At 58.5% G+C, this 22,304-nt stretch overlaps 1 protein-coding gene across 1 annotated transcript in view; it reads right to left on the bottom strand.

Moving 5' to 3' along the window:
- Positions 1–22,304, bottom strand: part of ABCA13 (ATP binding cassette subfamily A member 13) — a 148,766-nt gene that overhangs the window by 85,424 nt on the left and 41,038 nt on the right. The window contains exons 15-23 of the mRNA XM_039847126.1: positions 17,246–17,419; positions 15,193–15,356; positions 14,472–14,551; positions 13,722–13,843; positions 12,194–12,373; positions 9,489–9,653; positions 8,287–8,464; positions 7,298–7,437; positions 884–997 (exon numbers count right to left, since the gene is read on the bottom strand). Coding sequence (XP_039703060.1) covers positions 884–997; positions 7,298–7,437; positions 8,287–8,464; positions 9,489–9,653; positions 12,194–12,373; positions 13,722–13,843; positions 14,472–14,551; positions 15,193–15,356; positions 17,246–17,419 — 1,317 coding nt within the window. The remainder of the gene's footprint in view (positions 1–883; positions 998–7,297; positions 7,438–8,286; positions 8,465–9,488; positions 9,654–12,193; positions 12,374–13,721; positions 13,844–14,471; positions 14,552–15,192; positions 15,357–17,245; positions 17,420–22,304) is intronic.

Genomic DNA, 22,304 nt, shown 5'->3' with positions numbered 1-22,304 from the left:
GCCATCTGATGTTCCTGCGGCCAGCCCCCAGGCCCCACCCCCTCCGCCCTAACAGCCGGTCCCCAAGATGGAACCACGCACATGGCAGCCAACAGGGCGCCCGCTTCTGGGAGGATCCAGACGCAGCAGCATCGCCTGCGTGCCAAACGCACCTCCACGTGCTTTACACACCCTGGCTCATCACGGCTCCCAGCCACCAGCTCCTCGCTTCACAGATAAGAAACCCAAGGCACAGAGAAGTTCACTGACCCGTCCAAGGTCACATAGCGGTGGGAGGCAGAGCTGGGAGTCAAACCCACACGACCTGGCTCCTGAGTCACCGTGAGCTACTCACCTGGTGCATAAGAAATAAGCCAAACGAGAATGAAATGCAGGCGTATTTCCTCGTGCTATTAGGCTTCAGGCAAGTGAGAGCTACACAGATGCCCCAAAGTCGTGTGACCTACCCTCCCGAAACCCTCGAGGAACGGCTGCAGGCTCTAAGGGGCTGGGTCATTCTGAACCACAGCCCACTTATTTTGGACTATATTATGTTTTCAACACAGCGAGAACATCAGAAAATGATAACTGATGGTTTTCAGAGACCTTCAGCAGAAAAAGTACGCCCCCGCCCCCCGCCCAGAAAGCATCGTTAGTATAGAATGTGAGGCCTGGTGAATATTAATAAGCTATTAGTCATTCTCATAATAGTAATACCTTGAATGCACAGAATACTTACGATTTACAAAAGGTTTTCACACATATCCAATGTTACCAGTCAACTAGGTAAACCATGCCCGAGGGGACGGCAGGACCTCCTGAAGGCCGCTCTGACTGTAGACACACCCAAGCACGCCCCTCCCGGCCCTCGGTGGCCCTCGGTGACAAAGCGAGCCACCCTCACCTGCAGCTGCTCCAGCATCTGGCCATTTCCACCGCTCGGAAAAATGCTGGATATTTTCAGCAACGTTTCCGATAAAGTCTTCAGCTTGTCCACAAAAGAAAACGTGTAATTAGCCTGCAAAATAAAGCATATTTGGTTGTGTCTCTGTTTCAGCGAGAACACTCCGCAGAGCCACAGCAGCTACAAGGACATGAGCATGGCCGTGACTGGCCATCAGACCTGCCACCGCCCCTGCAGGCTGGCGACACACCCAGACAGGGTGACCCATCCAGTGCCCTCGTGTGCGAGGTGTATTCTTTAGACTTCTTTTCCAGACTCTTCCCATCCAGGTGCCACCTACCTATTCACTGCAGGGTCCCCTGCCTGCACACCCCGATGTCCCCAGTGGTCACCTCACTGTCCAGAACAGCAGATGGCCCGATACATACTGGCTAAGTGAAACAATGTTGGCCACACTTCTTGCTCAAAAAACATGTTCCCCACTGGCGCCCACGTGCTTGCTTTTGATCCCCAAAGCACTAGGGACAGAGTGGAACCAGCTGTGCGCACTCACTTATTGCTACTGGCGGAGCAAATTAGCATAAGATTTTTGTAAAATAACTTGGTACCATAAAAATATGCATAGTCACTGACCCACAAAAAAAATCCTTGCCTTTTTATCTCAAGATTAAAAAAGAAAATCTCTACCCTCAGGAAATAATTTAAATGAAATGTAAAGCTATATCCATGAAGATGTCTATCTCAACATTATCATCGCAATACTAAAAACTCAACGCCAAAGAGAGACGATTAAGGAGGGTTTGGGAGTCCGGCCACGTCTTCTGGGGCCACTGGGAGCCGCTCGTAAAGGGCAGGAGCTGAAAAGCAGCCACTGCAGTAAAGAGAAGGAGCTCCCCACCACCCACTCCGTCACCAGCCCGGACCCTGCTCCCCGGGGAGCGGCTCCCACTGGGAGCGGAGCTGGGCGCCCGGGCGTCATGGCCTCCTTCCCACCCAGCCCCAAGTCTCTACCTGCTCTGGCTGCTCCGCCTGGCTGCTCCGCCTGGCTGCTCCTCCTGGCTGCCAGCCTCCGGAACAGCGAGGGAAAGCAGCAGCGGTCCAAGCCTCTGCCTCCGCCTTCACGCAAACCTGAGAGCTCTGGATTCACACGACTTCTAGGTAAGCGTGGCGCCCTATTGCTAGGGATGCGTGAGCAAGAGAAAATGCCAGTGGGCATGAAAAGATCCTTCTGGGAAAAGGTGAGGCCGATGCACGATTCAGAATAAAGGTCTCCATCCGGAACGGATGGGGGAGACAGGGGAAAGGGTAGAAAATACTGACTTGTGACTGTCCAGAAAAGTCAAGGTGGAGAAGGCGCTCACGAGGAAGGGACCCCGGACGTGGGCACACGCCAGGCTCCTGGGGTCGCGGGCCAGGGGCAGACCGGGGAACGTCTGAAGATGAAACTTGTGACACTCTCCCCACTGCCAGAGAAGAGCCACTAACCAAGGGGAAAGAAACAGAGACATCTCGGACAGATACAGGAAATCTGAGCCGAGCAGGATTCAGAGCCGGGGAAGACAAGGGCCCAAGCCTGGGGTCCGCACTCTCAAAGGAAGAGGCTCGCTCGCCAGGCAAGGAACCTCCGAGTCTGCAAACTCCAGGGCCGTTGCTTTTGACGTGCAAAAGGACTGAGACTAGTGCCTAACATACCTTGTAAAATTTGCGATTCTGATTAAAAGAATAAACATATAAGCATCAAGGAGTACGCAAGAAGTTTCTTAAGAAGGAACGACAATTAATATGGTTTCAGATAGCTTCTCTGCAAAGCAAAGGCCGGTCAACAATGCAGCAGAATCTACAGAGTTTTGACAGGGAAATAACGCAAACCAAGAAGTCTTATGTTCAGCCAAGGTACACTGCAAAGGTGCTGACCACAGAACCTCATCGCCAAGGAGAAAGAATCATGCTACCATTAAATGCCCTGAAAAAGCTACCTGGAGACAACCTGAGCAAAAATTAAATCGACGGAATAATAAGTATTTCATAATACAATCAAAATGAAGATAAACCAGGTAACCGCTCTGATGGCTCATTAGTTTTAAGTAATATTTAACAAAGCTCTAAATTTAACCCAAAAGTCAGTGATGATTCTTGAATAAAGATTACAAAAATTCTGATGTGAAATTAGAATAAAAACTCTAATAGAAGTTATGGTAACATCATAAGCGATTGTTTATAACCGTGACGGTGACTGTTCATATAACGATGATCTAGAAGTTTCCAGGCTCTATCAAGGGGACACAGCAAGGGCAAGGAGGGGACAGAAGCAAGAGCCGGGAAGAGAAAGAATTAGCCCTCGGTGCTGACAGCTGAACACGGTGCTAAAAATCAGAAGGTAGAAAACAAGGCGGAAAAGTAGGTTCTGTAGACAAATTCTTTTGGCAAAAGAGAGATAAAAAAAAGCTCACCACAAGGACAAATAGATTTCGAAACTATAAAGAAAATGGCAAAAATAACACTGAACTAACCAATGATGACAATAATGATGAATAGGAAAAAAGTCCTAATTCAAAGGCTAATATTTTCCGACCCATTTAGTTAAGTTAGTCAATAAATATTTATCGAGGCTGTGAGCAGGCACAGGGGCGGGTCGGTGCTAAAAACACAGCTGTGAATGAAATAAAACCCTTTTCTTGAATAAGATTATATTCTATTGCAGACACAAAACTATCAAAGCTTACCGTACTTTTTTATTGGATCCAAAAAAAAAGGTTTTAAAAATCAAGAAAGAACAAAAAAACCTAAAAATGTTAATAGCAAACAAATTCATGGCAAAAAAAAAAAGACTGTTTTACTCTGAAGAAAGTTTACAATTCACAATGATCGACCTGCACGCACTAAGCAACATGTCATTAGAAGGTAGAAACTACCACTAGAAGCCACGAGAACCGCACCGCGCCCTGCGAACCCGCAGAGAGGCCCAGAGGACCCGGCCGGAGACGGGGCCGGTCCGCAGTCCCGCCTCGGCCACTGCGAGCTGCGCGGGGCATCGCGTCACGCTGCGGCTTAACCGCTCGGCCCGGCTTCGGGGCAGTGGGGGCTGCGCGCCGGACAGGTGGCCCTGCCGATGGCTCGTGCCAGGCCCAGCACATGGAAGCGCCCGGCAAACGCCACCACCGTGGGTCAAAACCACACGCAGGTGCAGAAGCCGGACAGCGCCATGAACGCGACCAACTAGAAAATCTGTGAAAAAGCCTAACTGGACACACAAATAGGCACTCACGCGTTATGTATATACTATTTTTATGTATCCATAAATATCTATACTACATACACTGTAAACTTAAGTACATTAAAGTGTCCTAATTTATCCTATTTATTCATTCCCTCACTTTTCAAGTACCAAAGAAAAATTTACTAAAACTAATAACATGCTAGGGCACAAAGAAGTTTCTAAGAAAATCCCAAAATATATAAATCATTAAGGGGTATGTTATGAGATTAGGAATTCTTAAGAAAAGTTCATGTAAACACTTTTAAAATTAACGAATTAAAATTTTTTAATATCATAAGTAACTCAAATTACAGAATATTATTTAGAAAATAACTACATAATAATAAAGATATTAGCTATAAATTATATTGAATATAATCAAAATTGGGACTCAAATGTGTTTGTTAGTAAATTAAAAAGTGAAAGTTAATCAACAAGCTTTTACTGAATATATCAATAAAATAATAATAATTGGCAAATCTGCAGAAAGAACAGAGAAATTAATAAATAAAAATTAAAAATGACTTGGAGAAAAAGGAAAGCAATGTCTACATGAGATATTTCCCTAAACAAACAACAAAAGACACACATCTCTGCAAAATCTAATGTTAAATTATTTAAGATTTATTAAAACATTAGGCTGCATCTAAATATTAATATTTAATATTAATTTAAATATTCAAAACGACTGAAAACACTGATATATAAATAATAAGCAAAACATCATACAATATTGGAAAACGAAGCTTCCAAACACTTAAAATCCCTGGAACGTATGCAGAGAAATATTTCTAAGCAAAAGGATGCCACCTCCGTGATCTCGGCGTCCCGGACCTTTTCAGAGGGCGATGACAAACCGCCCACGCTGACGCTGGCCCGCGGACCGCGCCGTGCCCGCCGAACGCTGCTTCCTACTAGCGGGCAGAGCGCCCGGTGACAGCTGGGCCCAGAGCCCAGGGGGACACAGGCAGCAGAGCCTGGAGGTCTCACCAGAGTCACCGGAGAAGGACCCAGAGCAGGAGGACGTGCCGGGACAAGGTCGGGTGAGGCTGCGCTGTGTCCGGCCGCGGGGCTGCTGGGCACACCCTGGGGACCCGCGGGAACCCAGAGACAGCTCCGCAGGGCGCCAAGGACGGCCAGGGGAGTGCGTGCTGTGACATCGGAGGGGACGGGTGGGGACCGGAGCCTGCGTGGGGAAGGGCCCCCAGGTGACCGTGAGGCACCGCTGAGCAGCCGTCCCTGCGTGGCTGGACATCACCGGTCCCTCGCAGGCCCTTCATTTTCCTTTGAGAGGAAAACAGGCCTTGAAAGGAGAAGTGACCAGCCAGGGTCACCGGGCTGGGGAAGGAAGGGGGACGGGCCCGGCCTGGCCACCATGTCGCACTGCGTGCGGACCGTGGTATCACAGCGTGAGCACTAGGAAATTACCAACTTGATTTTTCTCCTATAAAAACACCACTTCACGCGATTCCACTTAACAGGAAGTGATGGAAAGAATGAGTCTAAGTAGTAACTAAGTGACAACAGGGGCCACTCCGTTCACACAGGCGACGCTGCTTCACGTGGCAGAGGCGGCACAGCTTCTGGGGTCTCCCAGCGTGGGGGACGTTAGACCGGGCGTCTGAGGACGAGAACCCATGTTCCTAAAGCTGGGTGGCCATGGCTGACGGCTGGAGGGCCACAGCACCAGCTGCACACACTGGCCTGGACAGCACGTGCGGGCCACAGTCACGCTCAGCGGGCAAAGACGGGCCAACGCCTCTCACTACCTATAAAACCCGCAGGGGACAAAGCCAGAATCAGCGAAACCCCGACGCTGCTTCCAGAGCTGCCTCCATCCGGGGCTCACGGCCCCGCCCTGCCCTGCCATGCGGGCACCCCACCCGACTGGCAGAGGCCCCCGGCCCCTCCGCAGGACCGGGGTGAGCTGCCCGGGCCCCTGGGCCCGGCGCCCTGAGCGACCTCCCGTGTCATGCACGTAGACATGTCCTCGGCTGTCTGTCTTCTCTGCCCACTGCGGGGCGAGTCCTTCAGAAGCAGAGATTGTCACGCTAATGGTCGTGTCACAGGCTCAAACACGGCATCTGACACTATGGCCCCCCGGCTCTCTGGAGCTCGGTCTGGAAGGACTAAACTGGCCGTTTATCCGGGTTAATACAATTCCATTGTGAGAGCCCAGACTTTTGGTAAATAGCCTTCCAAAAGGACACTTTTGCGGTAAAAACAGAAGTTATCGAACACATTCAGAACGAGCAGGGCAAATGCAGCACGAGCCACGTCAGGCTGGCAGCGGAGCCTGGGGACAACACGGCTGTGGCCCCACGTGGTGACCACGGCCGGGGACGTGGGGCTCGTTCGTAAAAGCCAGTGTGAGCAGAAGTACCTCGACCGCTCGTAGGACCTCACGCCACTAACGTCTGAGTCGATGCTATTTGAAGTATTGAAGCTCATCATTTTCAGAACTGGGTAACTCCTCTTCTGCTTCTGGCCTAAGATCAGATCACCCCCGAGTCCTTTGTGACGACCTACAGAGGCCTGCAGGCTCCTAAGCCACTGTCGGACAAGAAAACGGGACCCCAGGAAAATACAGCTCCATCATTTCAAAGGCAAGGGCAAATGCGGACAATGAATGCCGTCGCGAATCGCTCGCAGAGGTTAAGCCCCGTAAGAAAGGGAAGACGCGCCTTCGGACAAGCCACGTCTAACCTGCCCCCAGAGACACCGTCTGGGCCTCTTCACCGGCGCTCACCCTCCACGGGGGTCACAGTCAATTCCGGAGCCGTCGCTTACCCCGCCTGCAGCCCCGCCAGGTGCGCTAGTCCTTAATCAGCAGATGCGCCGAGCAAAACAGGCCAGCGTCTGTCTGCCCTGCAGGTGCTTCTGCCGCCAGAAATGGTCCTCCTGTCTAACTGTCCTCGTCACATTAGCTCCTCCAAATGATGCCCCAGAGTGTCCTCCAAGAGGACGACTCGGCAAATTCACGTTTGACAACAACAGGAACAGGAAAAAACACCCGGGCCAAAATGAACTGTGACCAACATAACGAAACTGTAGGTGATCCGACCACACAGTCATTATGTCAGCTACCGTGAGTGTTCTCGTCTCGCCCCGATATGCCCCCTGCAGGTTTGATCGGCTCCCCGCTCGCCTGGGCTCACCTTCTGAATGACCCGCTTAATCTCCGGGGTATCTGGCGTGTACAGTATTTTCCCATGCAATATAGGTTTGAAGAAGGACCACACCAAAGCGCCATTTGGAGACTGTAGAATTTCTTGATAAAGTTTCAAACAGAAAGGAGCTGTCACAACGACAAAAAGATACAGGATGCTCAGGTTAGCGGAGCTCGCTGACGACGGCCACGCCACACCCTCGACCACTGACTGACACGTCGCTCTCAGGGCGCGATTCTGCATTTGGGCGGCGAATCCGGGAATGCTTTTCTTTGACGCTGTACTTCGTGGCTCGTGTCTCATGAGAAACGTCCAGATAGCACGTCCGCGTCAACGATTTGAACATAGGACCTTCACATTTTCAAACTAAGCTTTCAGTAAGAGCGTTCGAGGATGCCGAGGACACCCAACGATGACGATGGTCAGAAGGGAGGGAACGAACGCATCTGGTTTTTGATCTAGAAAATCGTCGTTTCGACGGTTTGGTGTCGAGAGCAGAATTAGGTTTTTCTTATGAAGTTAGGAATGAATCTCCCAGGGGAACCATTTCTTTCACCCTTGAAGAGAACACGTAAAACAGAAGCCTTGGCTTCGCTATCCTGATTCAGAGGGTTTTCGTTTTCATTTGAAAATAAAAATAAGTGCTATTTATTCAAAAAGTTCTACAAATCTAGAGGAATAATTCCATGAAGTGTAAATTAAGAGCACGGACTGCAGAGTCTTGCTGGTATTTTAACACCTCACACTTTAAACTACGACCTCGTCAGGAAGGGCGGCAAGACCAGTTTGGGATCAGACACAGTCACGCACAGCTGCCGTGGCGGCATTCGGTGGCCTCGTCGACCGGGAAGGACAGAGGCCAGAGCGCGGCACAGGCAGTCCCTCGCCGCCGTCCACACGGACAGGGCGCTGCGTCCGAGGGGGGCCCTGTCTCAACAGGCAAAACGACCTACACAAGTGGGTCGCTGTGTCCTTACTTGAGTCCTCGGGAATGTGGAGCTTTCCTCTGTCCCCTGCCAGGAGCTCGCCAACTCTGGGCAAGTCGATGAACGTGTGAGAGTTGCTGAAAACCGGCTCTTGCTCCTTACAAACCATCTTCATCACAGACTGAAAGGAACCGAAGGCGGAGGTGCCGGCCCGGCCACCGTGTGGAGCCTGAAGACGTGTGGAGAGCACAGGTCAGTGACACGGACGTGGGGCGAGGCCGCGCGCCTTCTCCGCCGGACACGCATGCTAGCGGGTCCGAGGCTCGGGGCCACGGTGCCCTCCCGCCCCCGGGCGCTGTGCTCATCACTGCCGCCGCGGGACGAGGACAGGACAGGGTCCCACGTGTGCCCAGCAAACCCTTGCGGTCTGTCCAGGGATGAATCACTAAGCCACGAGGTGTCGCCGACTCAGTGAGCAACACCCGTAACGTGCGGCTCTGCCACCAAACGGCCCGGCTCCCGACGGCTCGCCAGATTGGCCCTAGGACGCCGCCTCAGCAGCAGCTCCGGGGACTGCGCCTGGCCACATCCACACGCAGCTCGAGCCAGCACGAGGCTCACGCCACGCACCTCATTCAGGTGTGTCTGTCTTTGCAGAAATGACCATCTGTCAGCCAGTTATTTACATGTAAATAATTGTTTTAAAGTGTTTGAAAGCGATTTGCTTGGAATCTCGCGTGTGCTAACAATGGGTTTGGGGGTTGCCGACGTCACAGGGTGCACGGCCCAACCCCACGGTGGGCTGCCCCACGGTGGGCACAGGCCAGAGTCTCCCCTGCTGGCTTTAGGGAGATGCTGGGCCTGCCCTTTGTCACGCTGTCGCCTCCGGGGCCGTTCAAAGGCATTACTCTCCTATATTTTGTGGTCTTGGGCCAATATTAGGAGTCGGAAGAGAAATGCAGGCGAAAAGAACACGGCCCCCCACGCCTGAGCGTCTCCCCGCAAACACGCCTCGCCCCAGCCATCTGAGCTGCCTCAAGCAAACACGCCGCCTCACATTCCGAGCTGCCTTCCTCGCGAGACACACACCGGCCCCCTCACTCCGAGCCGCCTTCCCCTCAAGACACGCTCGGCCCCCACACCTGAGCCGCCTCTCCTCAAGAACACACCTCGCCCCCTGGCTACCCGAGTGCCTCCCCCGCAGACACGCACCTCAGCCCCCCGCACCTGATCATCTCCCCACAGACACGCACCTCGGGCGCGCCAGCCACATCCAGCAAGGCCGTGATCTCCGACGCACGAAGAAAGTCAGGGAGGAGCTCCAGGACGTGGCCGGCTTTGGGGAGCAGGCGGCTGAGCCCGGACACGACGTCCAGCAGGGAGCTGAGCACGCGCCTGGCGTCCGCCGGAACCAGCGCCTGGAAGGGAAGCACAGCAGCGGGTAAGCGACGCGCCGGGCTCTCTCGATGTACCCGGCCCTTCCGGGCGTGTGGCTCTGGGCTCTCTCGGCTGAGAACCCGGCCGTGTGACCCCACCGCCTCTCGGATGTGGGGGCATCTCCGTGTGCACCACGGAAGGCCTCTTGGTTAACGTGCACTGGGCTCCGTTGCTGGAGCACGGCCAGCTGCACCAGCATCGTTAAACCCTGAACCGGGCACGAACGGGATCTGCCGCTAAGATTCGAAGCGTTTCAAACCACTTCCTCCCGTCTCTGAGGGACCCGAGGAGGAACCCGAGAGGCGGGCCAAACACCACGGCCCTCGTGCGCGAGGCAGTGTCCTCAGCCCCTCAGCCCCTGTGACACCCGCCTTGCGGGTAGGGAAACCGAGGCCCGGGGGGGAGACGCACGGCTTCCCCGGGCCTCGGGCAGGGTCGGGGCTCGGCTTCGGCTCGGCGACGCCGGTGCCCTCCGCCCCCTCCCGCCGCCACCGCCAGCCCTCTCTGCTGCTCGCTCGTTTGCTCCGTCTCCGTCCTGGGATGCGAACCCCACGAGGCCAGGCGTTCGCCATCGTGGTCGTCTAAGCCACTGCGGGGACCGGAGGGCGCTGGCGATGTTCCCCGCTCGCCGACGCCCGCTGGGCGGAGGGGGAGTGGGCGACGGGGGTGGGGGGACCGCACCGGCCTCCTCCTCCGCGGCCACCTGCACCGTCACGTTCTCAGCCTCAGGCCGACATCCCGGCTGTCACTGCGCCTTGCTCGTCAGGATGCTGGGCCTGCCCCCCGGCTGCCGGCCCCGTGGCCGGCCTGCGCTGCCGAGGCCCCGGCCCCGTCTCTCACAGGCGTCTCTGCTCGTAACGACCCAGGGAGACAACGGACGACACTTCCGTCACATTTCCTGCTCGGCTTCCTACTTGCGGCTGCACTGAGAAGTGGCACCCGGTGACCGCGATTTACGGAGGGGGCGCCCGGAGCGGTCACGCACGGACGGGCCAGACGAACGCCCTGCACCGACAGCAAACCGCCCCGCAAGGGGCCTCGCAGATCCGCTCTCTGCCGTGCGGCAGAGCGAGGTGGCCTTGGGAGCGGGGTTCTGTGCCGGAACCCCGCGGGGACGCTGCCCGCGAGCGCGTCCGGACACTCGGCCGCCTCCGAGCGCCACCACGTGCAGGCAGCGCCCAGAGCCACACGCCCGGAAGGGCCTGGCACACAGGAGCGGCTGTTACGGATGGTGGCGTCACTGTCTCCGTGTCTGGGAGACCAACTCCCACCCAACATCTCGTCCTCATCGTGGCCCTTGTCACGTTACTGCGTCCTTGTTATTTGGGTCCTTGGAAGCGCTGGTTACAAACAGGTGGCTTCTGTGAGCCTAACAGAACATCGGGGGGGACACGGGCTCGGCGACGGGGCTGGACCGCCTCCCGGAGGGCGTGTCGTGAGGCCCGGGACGCTGGGGGCCACAGGGGCCGACCCGGGCTGCACGGTAGCCGGGGGCGGTGACTCCATGGGCCGAGCTGGCCGCAGTTACAGGGACACGCGGGAAGCGTTCATCGTCCTGCTCATGGGTTTAAAATGTCCTCGGTCTGAAAATTAACATTAATTCTCAGTGTGCGCGTGCGAGTGTGCGCCCAAACACTCAACCGCCCGATTCACGGGGCAACGAAGGGGAGAGAGACCACGAAGGACCCTGGGCAGAGATGGCGCCCACCTTCTCCTGAACCCCAAAACCGCTCTCTCGGATTCAGAGCCCCGAGAGCCACCTCGACATCTGATTAGCCCAGATGTCAAATCTCTTTGAGCGAGACCACTCCCCAAGGGTAGGGGGTGATGCTTCTAGAAGCCTAAGATTCAAACAGTGGGGGCCAGAAGATGGAGCAGCTTCTGGAAGAGGCAGAGCCGAGAGCCGGGGACCAGGCCGGGAACCGGGTGCAGCCACCCCGCCTTCTGGGATGGCTGTGATCCTGTGCTCCAGACCACTTTGAAGCCCCCACGTCGTCATCTTTAGATCTGCCCCGCCCCACCCTGCCCCGCTGTGGGGGTCGTGGGGGCAGGGGACGAGCTGGCCCTCCCAGGACGAGGGCTGGCCCTGTGTGGCCCTCCGTCTGCACACCTCCTCCCAAGCAGGCCCTGGCAGAAGATGGCAGGTCACCTCATAGGACACAGCAGGGGCACAGAAGGCCACGGCCAGGGAAGGCCAAGGTGGGTGGCTGGCCGCCCAGCCACCCAGCCACACTCCCAGAGGGCAGTCCCCAAGGACAAGGGACCCAGCCCTGGGGTTAGAGGGTGTTTTCTGCTGTTGGTCCTTCCGTATTGAGCACGTGACCACCACCAATGCTCTGCCCAATGCCCCGACGGGCCCAGCTCCACAGACCCCCCCGAAAGTTCTCCGGGTCCCCCTCGGTTTTGAGCCCCACCCGGAGTAGGCCGAGTCTGCTGGGTCTGCACGCGCCGGCCGCCAGCTTGCGCATCTACCCGCCCCTGCAGAGGCCACACAGGCCGCCGGCTGTCGCCCCCCCCTTACTTTGTAGACGAGGTTCCGCAGGTCCAGGTTCCGGCCCAGCGACACCATCAGGGCGTACACGTTGGCCCCGGGCAGGCGGCACAGCTCCCCCGCCGCGGGCTCAGGCAGAGCCAGCAGGGGGCGCAGACTCTCCCGGTCACACCGGGCAGACAAAGCCACCGTGAGGGCGCTCCAGAGAACCTGTTCAAGGGACGAGGGCCGGCGTGAGTCGTCTGGGGTGTGCAGCCGCCGGACTCGAAGACGGACCCCGAAACTGTCCCCCAAAACACTGAGCCTTCACTCATTCCAAGTCAAACATTTTAAATGAAAATGCTTCTAAAATCTGTGCATAATTATCCAACGTTCAAGCAACCTGCCCATTCTGAGAACTTTCAGCGTCCTGCACGTGGCTGGCCGCCCCCAGACGGCCACCCGGCCCGGCCCCGGCGTCTGCAGGCTCGTGGGGTCCCTGGGGGTCCCTATTCTCTACCGGAGCAAATAACCATGACTTATCTGAATCACAGATTGCAGCCTTTTTTTAATACCCTTCCGATGGCCTGTCCAGCCCCTTAGGCGGCTGTGACGACTTCCGCTGTCGGGGAGGCGGAGGGACTCACCGGACGGCCACGTGCTGGGCAGTGTCGCCTCTAACACAGGCCTCCTGCGCCAGAACACCGGTGACACCTGGTGGCCGCTTGCGTAACGAGGCAGCGACGCCGACCGGAAATCAGGAGCCTGACCCCGCAGCTGTGCTGGGCAGCCGCGGACCCTCACCCCAGCACTGCCCCAGACGGCCGGCCCCAGCCACCCAGGGCGGAGCCCTGACAAACTGGGACCGACATGGAACCAAATGTCTACTAGGGCCCAGCCGACCGTCCATAAAAACATTCGTGGTCGCCGTTTCTGGAAGTTTCCCTGTACAGGGAAGTAAGACCCGCCCAGGACATGTTGAAAGGGTTCATGCTACGGATGCAGGTGCCACCTGCTGTGGTCACTGTGAAGTCACCTGTCCCTGTCCCCCGAGGACAAAGCGTGTCCCAACACCACCCTTCGCCTGCCCGGATCACGCCTCCCCACCGCCCCGGGGACGACCCCACTGTCCCCGCTCACTGCTTCCCCAGCGAGCCCGCCCCAGCTCGCCGTCCGACCGGACACGGCTCTTCCCCACCCGAAGGAGACCATCGCTGGTGTTTAGGTATTTTCAGATATTTCGTTTTTGCATATTTTTAAGAATTTTGCAACCCTTTCTGAACCACACAGGGCCCCCTTGGGGCGTCCTGCACCAGAGTTGGGAATCGCTAGAATAAATATCATTAATTTTATCTTTTCTAACCCAAGAGAAGGCGACATGATGAAATTAAAGACCCTAAGGTTGTGGTGCCAGACAATGACGCCCTCTGCTTCCGAGCTCAGTGTCCTTCCCTTTCAGCCCCAGTGACGCCATCTGCACAGCTCCCGCCCCCCGGGAGAGGGGGAGCGGAGAGGGGGGTGACAGCCAGCAGCCCCGGGTTGGCCACAGCCTGCCGGTGCCAGAGAAGCAGCTCCGTACCGGTGAACGGGAAAGATTTGCTTCCAAGATGCTGCTGATGGTTCCCTCCGAGACGTGGGCAGAAGCTCGAAGGTCTTCCGCGAACCTGGTGACATTCTTCATCACGTCCTTTACTTCTACATCTGAAAAGCGATGAAAGGAAGGACATTTTACAACAGCAAACATTCGGTCTGTTACTGACTATGAAAGCGAGCTCTGGCCTCGACGCCTGGCGGGGACCACGCCCCTCGCCATGTGCAGCCCCTAATGAACAGGAGCAGAGCACTGCTGGTCCGTGGCGGGGACTCGCGTGGCTCACACTGCGGGTGGAGCGAGCCCGTCCTGCGGGGTCTTCCGCTCACCCTACCCTCCAGGGCTTGTGAGCTTTAAGGCCTCCTCCTCCAGAAAGCGGCCTTCGTGGGGACCAGTGACCAGGGCCGCGGGGGAGTCGCACCCCTTCTGAGGAGAGGAGGGTCATCTATGGACTGGGCGGGGCCTCCAGACCTGGCCCGTTAGGGCTACAAAGAACTCGAACTGCACAGACTGAAGACAAGGCTTGCGGGTGGCTTGTCCAGGGACGCAGGGCCACGGCGGGAGCTGGACACAGAAGCTTGTCCTCCTCCCTCCCCAGTCCCAGCGACGTCGGGCCAGCTCTAGCCGGCTATGCATCACGGTCGCACACCTCTTCCCACGTTTTATTTTGACAATAGATTTGTGTGAGAAACCGAATGTAGTTTCCATCACGCAGACCTGGAGAAACCCCGTACGTACCCGCAGTTACCGTGAAATTGCTAAGCAAAGTCAAAATCGGATTCCTGGAAAACAACGTCTTTTCGAGGCTTTGGGCCAACCTGAAATGGCAAAAAATTAAAGCTAATTTAGGCAAGACGAAGCACGAGAAACAGCAGCAGAGCGAGTCCCCAGGAGAGGGGGCCACGAGAACACACTGCCCTGGGGTCCCCCGGGACGGGACGCAGCGTGCCCCGCCCCCCTCTGTGTGCGAGCGCCCCGGCATCACACGCACAGACGTGCGTCCCAGGCCGTGCGTGACAAGTCGGGGGAGTGGGGATGCGTCACACATGGCTCCCCACAAATGAGAAAAACGGACAGATGGTCCCGGGGTGTCGGGGGACCGGGGTCCGGGAGCCGGGTGGGCAGGTGCCCCTGGGAAGGAGCCACCACAGAGCACCAAGGGCTCCTTCCCACCACCGGCTCACGCTGTGGGAACACAGCACAAGGTTAGCCCAGCAGAAGTAACCGGAACAGTGCCTGGCCGTCCCCGCAGACGCCTGGGACACTGAGCGTCACCCTGACCACCAACACAGAGGCCTCAGGACACCTCACAGCTGAAAGCGTAAAGCCACGGAGACCTTGGTGGGGCTTAGAAATATCTGCATTAACCCGCAGGTTACAGTACGCGAACGTCAGTGCGTTCCTGCCTGACACGTCCTCGGGGTTGGGGTGGGGGACGATGGGGCCCCAGCTGACGCACATGCGCACGCGCTGCCCAGCCGCGTCCGGCGCCGGCTGGCACCCGCAGTCCTGCAGGCGGGCGTCCGCCAAGCCGCTCCGGAAGCGTCCCCAGCTGCTGGACAGGCGCCCGCGAAGATGCACACAACGCGGCTCAGGGGGCGAGGACCACGCCCGCTCCAGCTCCTAAGAGACACACGAGGGTAGGGTGGTTAGGGACACGTGTGCACGTCCAGCTCCTAGGAGATACACGAGGGTAGGGTGGTTAGGGACACGTGTGCACGTCCAGCTCCTAGGAGATGCACGAGGGTGCGTGCGGTTGGGGACACGTGTACATGTCCAGGAGCCGCGGTCCCTCGGTGCGGCTCCATGCGGGAATGTCCGGACTCGCTGGGCACCTGTCATTTCTGGAATGTGATTTCCGACCCCGTTGAGGTCCTTCCTGCAATATCCTGCTGTTCAGAGCAGAGTGGACCCAGTCAGGAGGTGACGCCTGAAATTCCATTGTATCAACTCGATCAGCTGAGACTGTGGCTTCCAGTGGAGGCCCAGCCTGATGCTCACAGAACCGTGCGGGAATGTTTTTAGATAAGAGAAACTGAAATGGCGTTGTGCTTGCTGCCCGCCCCCCACTCGGCTTGTCCTGGGGCACAGGGCACGTCCCGCCCCACAGCCTGCAAAGGGTCTGTGCAGAAAGCTTCACCCTCTCGACCCTGAATCACAGACCTGGCCTCTAAGCTCTGCATCCTAAGATAAGTCATTCTATTCCTGTCATCGGAAAGGGGAACTTTTGCTTTTTATCAAAACTCACCTGTTCCCAGCCAGAACCACTGATAATCGTAATAATGTGAACTACAAATGCAGTCTCCGGAGCAGCTCTGAAAGCTGGAGGATCGTGCCCGTTTTATTACTGCAAGCTTCACACAGCACTCAGAATTCTCTCTCAGGGTTTTCATATTTATCCGTACTCGATACCTGACGACGATCTGGGCAAACCAGAGCCACAGATTTGATGGTCCAAGCAAATCAAGGTGCTTATGACAAACGGCGGGCTGCGACGGTGACCCCCCAGACCTCGCCTCCCCTGACCGAGGACCACGGTCCTCACACCCTGCCCGGATTCGGGGCGAGGCCGTCTCCACCCTCACCGTGCTGTGGGAGTGTGGCAGGCTGCCTGGTGTCTCTGCGCTTCACCTTTCTCTACTTCCTGTGAAAGCCCAGCGCTCACTGGACGTGAGGTTCGGTGGCATTACCGTGACGCAGAGGCAAGGAACAGCATTCGAAGCCGGACTGGAGGAATGGCAGGTGTCCCGAACGTCACCACTGTCCCTGCTACGTGAGCAGCGAGGCCTGCTGTGGCCAGGGTCCCGGACCCCAGGGCAAGCGGGTCAGATAAAAGTCACGTCTCACACCCAGGCGAGCTGGGGGCCTTGCATGGGTGCTTTGGGCGCTTGTCCCAGTCAGCTAGGAGGAGACTGCCACTCTGGCCGCCACCGAGCTACGGACTCGGGGAAGAAGCCCGATCACCGCCCGCGTGGTCAGCCCGTCGGAACCCACGATGGGCTGGTCGGCCGTGAGCAACTCGATCATGTGCAGACTGCCAAGTCCACGGTGTAAGTGCCCCCTTGACCCCGGATGTCACAGACGAGCACCGGCAAGAGCTGGGCTGGGACCCAGCCGTCCTGCGGACACAGCACGAACAGCCTCGAGGGCAGGCAGCGGGACAGCGTGCCGAGACGCCCACCGGGTCTCGAGTCTTGACCACCCTTCCTGACACGGCGTGTTTAATCGGATGTTTATGCCACTGGGTTTTTGATGATGTCTGTGTTTAAGGACCAACTCAGGAAGTTCCTGAAAATTCAGCAGCCAGCCTTCCGGGGATGTGCTGTCACCCTGGCACCCCTGTGCAGCACCCTGGGGGGGCAGTGCCAGCTGCAGCCCCAGCCCCCGCGTCCCTGGCACAGCACGGCCACTCAGCGTTCAGGACCCGCCGGCAAGCTTAGGACAGCGGGTCGGCCTTGCATGCGCCGATCGTGATGAACATGAAACCCTTGAAAACATCAGAGATGACGAACCTGGAAGTGGTCGCTCAGCACGGTGGCCGCGTGCAGGGCACATAGAACGCGCAGCCTTAGCCCGCCTCGCGGGCAGCCCCGGGCGGCACAGACGACGTCCTTGGCCAGGGAAGGGTTTTCTGCCGGAGGAAACACAGAGTGACCAGTAAACCACGCTGCCTTCGGCATCATTTCTTAAAGATTCCAAAGGAAAGGGATGCACAGAGTTTGATCGAATCGGCAAGATGGGCGTCGAGGGTTGAGGGGAACGTTTGCCCTTCGAGTTCCGGACGTGATGACTCAGTTTTCCTCTGGGCCCGACCGAAGCCAGAGCCGTTGCTGCCCCTCCCCCAGGGCTCCCTCCGGCCCCGCCTCCTGCACCCCTTCAGGCGGGGTCCCCCCCTTGCCCCGTCCACCCGGGACAGCCCTGGCTCCCGCCCGCCGTCGCGGGTGCTCGTGAGCCGTGCCCTTCGCTCTCGGAAGTGCCGGCTCGGAAGGTGGGGGGCTCACACGCACGTCGATCTGCGGCTCCCGTCCCGCACCCCTCAGAGGCCGCATCCCTGCCTGCTCCTCACGCGACTCTCCGGGCACCTGCTCCGTCACGCCTCCCGGCAGCTCCCGGCTCCTCCGTCCAGCACCCTCGGGTCTCGCGAGTTTCCGCCCAGCTTCCCACGGGTCCCACGGGTCCCCTCCCCGGCCCGCCGTCCAGCCCGCCCTCCTCTGAGCCCAGGGCTCTTGCCGAGGGACACGGCTGCCTTCAATTCTCCCCGGTCCCCAGCACCCCAACGCCACGTGCGCCCCTGCCTCGCAGCTGCCCCCTCCCCCGAGCCTGCCCGTCAGAATAAACCTCGTCGCGACCCCAACGCCGAGCCGGCCCCTCCCGCCCCCCAGACGCACGGTCCACGTGGGCTCACTGCACGTGTGCGGGTCCCCTTCCTGGGCACCCCCTCCCCATGTCCACTTCCTGTCCCGTGTCACGGCCCCCACCTAGCATGTGGCTTTGTGTCTAGTGGGTACTTGATAAATGTCTTCACATTGTACATTACAGAAAATGACATGTATTTTTATTAGTAAAATACCTTTGCTTTTTTCAATTAAAGAGAAAATTCAGCCCCGCTTCATACATTATCGCAACGTTTCTGCTAAGGTATTTAGAAAACCGATTCGAACGTCATACAGTGTCAGTCCCTAGAAAATACCAGACTCACGCTGTCGGAAGCAGGCCACCCGATGCCGGGCACCGACGTGGTCTCATTAATCTTCCTGTTTCTCTGACTGAAAACCAAGCTCCTTGTTGTAAAGAAATGCAAAGCGTGTCTCTTAAAAAATCTCTTTTTAAAAGGCCACACAGAGACAGGGTGTTAGGAAATGTCACCGTCACCGCACTTGTCTCTGAGGACGGAGGAGCCGTCATCGGGGGACACGGGAACGTTCCGGCACGCACCGTCCAAACCACGGAGCACGGGACGCAGCATCGGCAGCGGGTGCACCGTGGGACTCGTGTGAGGGCTGCTGCCACCCCTCGTCTCCTGACAGATGAGAGCAGGGACTGGGGGGTGACTCGATGTCAGGTCAGGGGTGACTGAGTGGCTCCGGGAAGTGCCGGCTGTCTGGAGCTCTGGCCTGCATCTGACACTGTCCTGCAGCCGCCCTCAAAGCCGCCGCCCGCGACGGAACGAGGCAGGCCCATCGGGCCCCCACCCCCACCCGCCACGGGCCGCGCGTTGCTTCTGCGGACTCAGCTCCAGCCGGCTCTTTCTCCCTGCTACTGCCCCTCTTCCTGGCTTTTGGACACGTCAGGCCCTGCTCCGGCTTCCGGCCCCAGCCCTCTGTGGACCCCTAACCCCGCTGCGGTCGGCCCCGCAGACCCCGCGGGCTCCGCCACTGGGGAGGGCCAGCCTCTTTCGCCGTGAGGCCTGGGCAGCTCGCCCCCACCCGGGCCTCCATTCGCCAACGTGGGAAGTCGGAAGCTCGACACCGGTGGCCAGCGAGGTCCCTCTGGGCTGTGAGCATCGAGCTACACACCCTGGTCTCACGCCAGAGGTTTCGAGTGTTCCGTTTGGAGGAGACAATGACACCTGTCCTCATGGTGACACCAAACTTAACTCTGCGACATGCAAACCACTCCTTTATTTTCACTAGTGACAATAACTAGGGTGACTGCCAGTCCCTCTCCGGGCTGGAAGGGGGGCCGGGGCCCGCTTCGGCCCACACCTGCCCAGTCCTTACTGGGTGGCACTTACAGGCCTGTCTCTGGGCCTGTCACTGTCCTTCGACGGAGTGAAGTCACAGTTTGATAAGGGGAGTTTTCTCAGGTATGGCAAAATTAAATTTCAAAATTCAAAATTCGAAATTAAATTTCTGTTACTAATGTCCTTTCAAGTATGCTATATTAATTTAGCAGCTACAGTACCGAATGGCAAAATAAATATAAATTCAGGTATCGATGAATATTTAATTCATTTAAGAGCCATCACATTAGCTGACTGAAATGTCAAAATAATTATGCCTTCGAACATGGCTGGGCTCCAAGTGTCGGATGCGCCTCCAGGCCCCCGACAGAGGCAGTGTAGTAGGCCCCGCTGGCCCGAGCATCCCATGGCGGGCTCAGGTGCACGGAGCTTCAGGCGTGATGGTGTTGCCCATGCCCAGGCACCTCTAATCAGAAACGGACACAGAAACTTTCTTTAAATGAAAAACCTACACGGCAGCCAGGGTGTCACTTACACTGGTGACGTCTCGCTGCATTTCTCCCTTCTCGTGTGTCTTAGACTGAATACCACAGGCCCTTGGCTTTCAGGAAAAGGTACGTGAACACAGATTAGAACTAAGCCCAGGCTACGGCCACACGCCCTGCACGTGCCCGATCCCGTCGGATCAAGAAGCGAAGCAGGGTCGGGCCTGGCTAGTGCTGGACGGGAGACCACCCCAGAAGACCAGGCGCGGCAGGAATAAAGAGCTCGGCCCGCGTGAGCCACTGAGTTCCCACTGCAGCTGCGAAAGGCCCTGCACAAGCTGAGGGGGTGCTTCCCGCCGGCGTGCGTGGAGGCCTCCCCACCACTCACGCATGACGGGGCGGCCAGCACAGGCCAGGCACCCCCTGCGCACGGCCCCTGAGGCGCCCTGGGCCCCGCCTCCTGCTTTGTTCCCTTGGCTGTGCCTTGGAGCAGGACTGGCCCCCATCCTCTGCCCAGCGCTCAGGGCGCCAAGCAGGTGCCAGGCCGCTCGCGGGGCTGGGCAGCCCTGTGGGGCCCCCTCTCACGACCCTGCCTATCGTGAGAGCCGGGCTGGACTCTGCCCCTGAAAACATTCGGGCACGCTGCTGCCTGGCCACGGCGGTCCGTCACCTGTGGGCGAGGTGGCACGCAGACCCAGGCCGCACGCGAGCCCGGAGCCCGGCGGCGGCCGTGCGGGTCCACCCAGGGTGAGAGCCTCAGCCGGGAGCACATGGCCACGGCCCACCTTCTGGCCCCGGCACATGTGGACCAAAAGCCCGCCATGTGGAGGGCAGGGGGCCCCCTAGACCTGGGATCAGGGGGGCACTCCAGGGGCCAGGGCAGACAAACGTCCTGCCCGCCCTCAGGCTTCGCCGAGCGTCCCCACCCGGGATGCGTCTCGAAGGCCTCGCTCTCGGCGCGTCAGCTCCTGCGGCTTCCTCCTGGCCCTCACCAGTCCCCGGAATTATCTAAGCTCAGTTTCAAAACCATTTGACCTGCTGCTTCCTGCCCAAGCCACCTGCTACGTACACCCAGCGCTTAACCGCGCTGGGTCCCCGTGACCACCCCTGCCACGGGGTGTGGGTGTGAGTGTGAATGTGCCGCTACTGCGCCCGCAGGCAAGCCAGGCGCTGCTCCGCACAGTGTCCCTCAGCCACACGCACTGGCTCCGTCTCACCCCGTGGGCGCCACGCACACACGGTCCACTCGCTGTCACAGACGGCTGAACGTCCCACCGCAGTCAGCCGAGACCCCAGCCTGCGAGGCCGGAACCCAGCAGACAGGGACCGGGACGGGAGCAGCGAGGCCTCCTGGCGTCCAGGCGTCCGTTCCGTCAACAGACGTCGCCGTGCTCCAGCCCCACGCGCGGGGCTTGGGGTCAGGGGCGGGCGCCACCGTGAGGAGTCGCGCGTTTGCGGTCACTGCACCGTCTCTGCCATGCCCGGCCTGGGGGCCTGGAGCAGAGCTGCCGTCCAGACGGGTGGCCGCGGAAACAACCGGACTGGAAGACGATAATCTAACGATGGCCGTCGTCGGAGGCGGGTCGCAGGGGGGACAGTGGGAGTGTGGAGGACCCGGTGCAAGTATGGGAGAGTGCGGGGCCACGGGCCCCAGGCCCACGCAGCGCCCGCCCAGCCCCAGCCCCGCCGCGGCCTGCTCGCCCGGGCCCCTCCTCTGCACCCCCGGGCGTCAGGCCCTGACACTCCGCGGTTAGGGTTGGGGCGGTGGTGATGCGTGTGCACAGGGGACACGTGTGCTGGACACGGGCCCGGCTGTGGGCGCAGACATGCTCTGGGGCCTCCCGCTTCTCTCTCGGGGGACGTCACAAATAAGGGAGGCCCGGGGGTGGGGGGCGGCCCAGGGCCTGGCCCTCAGCAACTGCGGGAGAAGCAGAGCTCGCTGGAGCGCGGAGGGCGCGGGGCCAGTGGACCGAGCGACTCGGTCGCAAAACGTTTAGTCACTGGCACGGACGCGCTGCACGTCGTGGCCGTGAGGGCGACGAGGCGGACCCGGCCCCCACGGGGCTGACGCGCGAAGGGGCGGCCGACGAGCCGAAGCGTCCGTGCGCAGAGCCCGGACTGCGGCTGCGCCTGGTGCCCCCGCACACGTGGGTGGGTGCCAGCCCCGGGCGTGCACGGGGGTCGGGACGCAGAGCTGCTGCCTTCGGGGACCGCCGCCTCGGATACGGGAAGGAGGTGCAGAAATAAGACAGGGTCTGCTCAAGGTCACTGCCAGCCAGGGACGCAGACGGGCCTTCTGGAACGGACGCCCACCCCAGCCGCAGAGCGCGGCCGCAGTCTAGGTCAGGGAGCCCGGCAGCAGGTTCCAGGGGCCAAAACAGACACAAGAAGCCCGGCTCGGGG

This window comes from Pteropus medius, unplaced genomic scaffold (genome assembly GCF_902729225.1).
Source record: "Pteropus medius unplaced genomic scaffold, Ma_sr-lr_union100, whole genome shotgun sequence".
Taxonomy (NCBI): domain Eukaryota; kingdom Metazoa; phylum Chordata; class Mammalia; order Chiroptera; family Pteropodidae; genus Pteropus; species Pteropus medius.
Note: the sequence above shows the minus strand (reverse complement) of the source record. Positions and strands in the feature narration are given on the sequence as shown.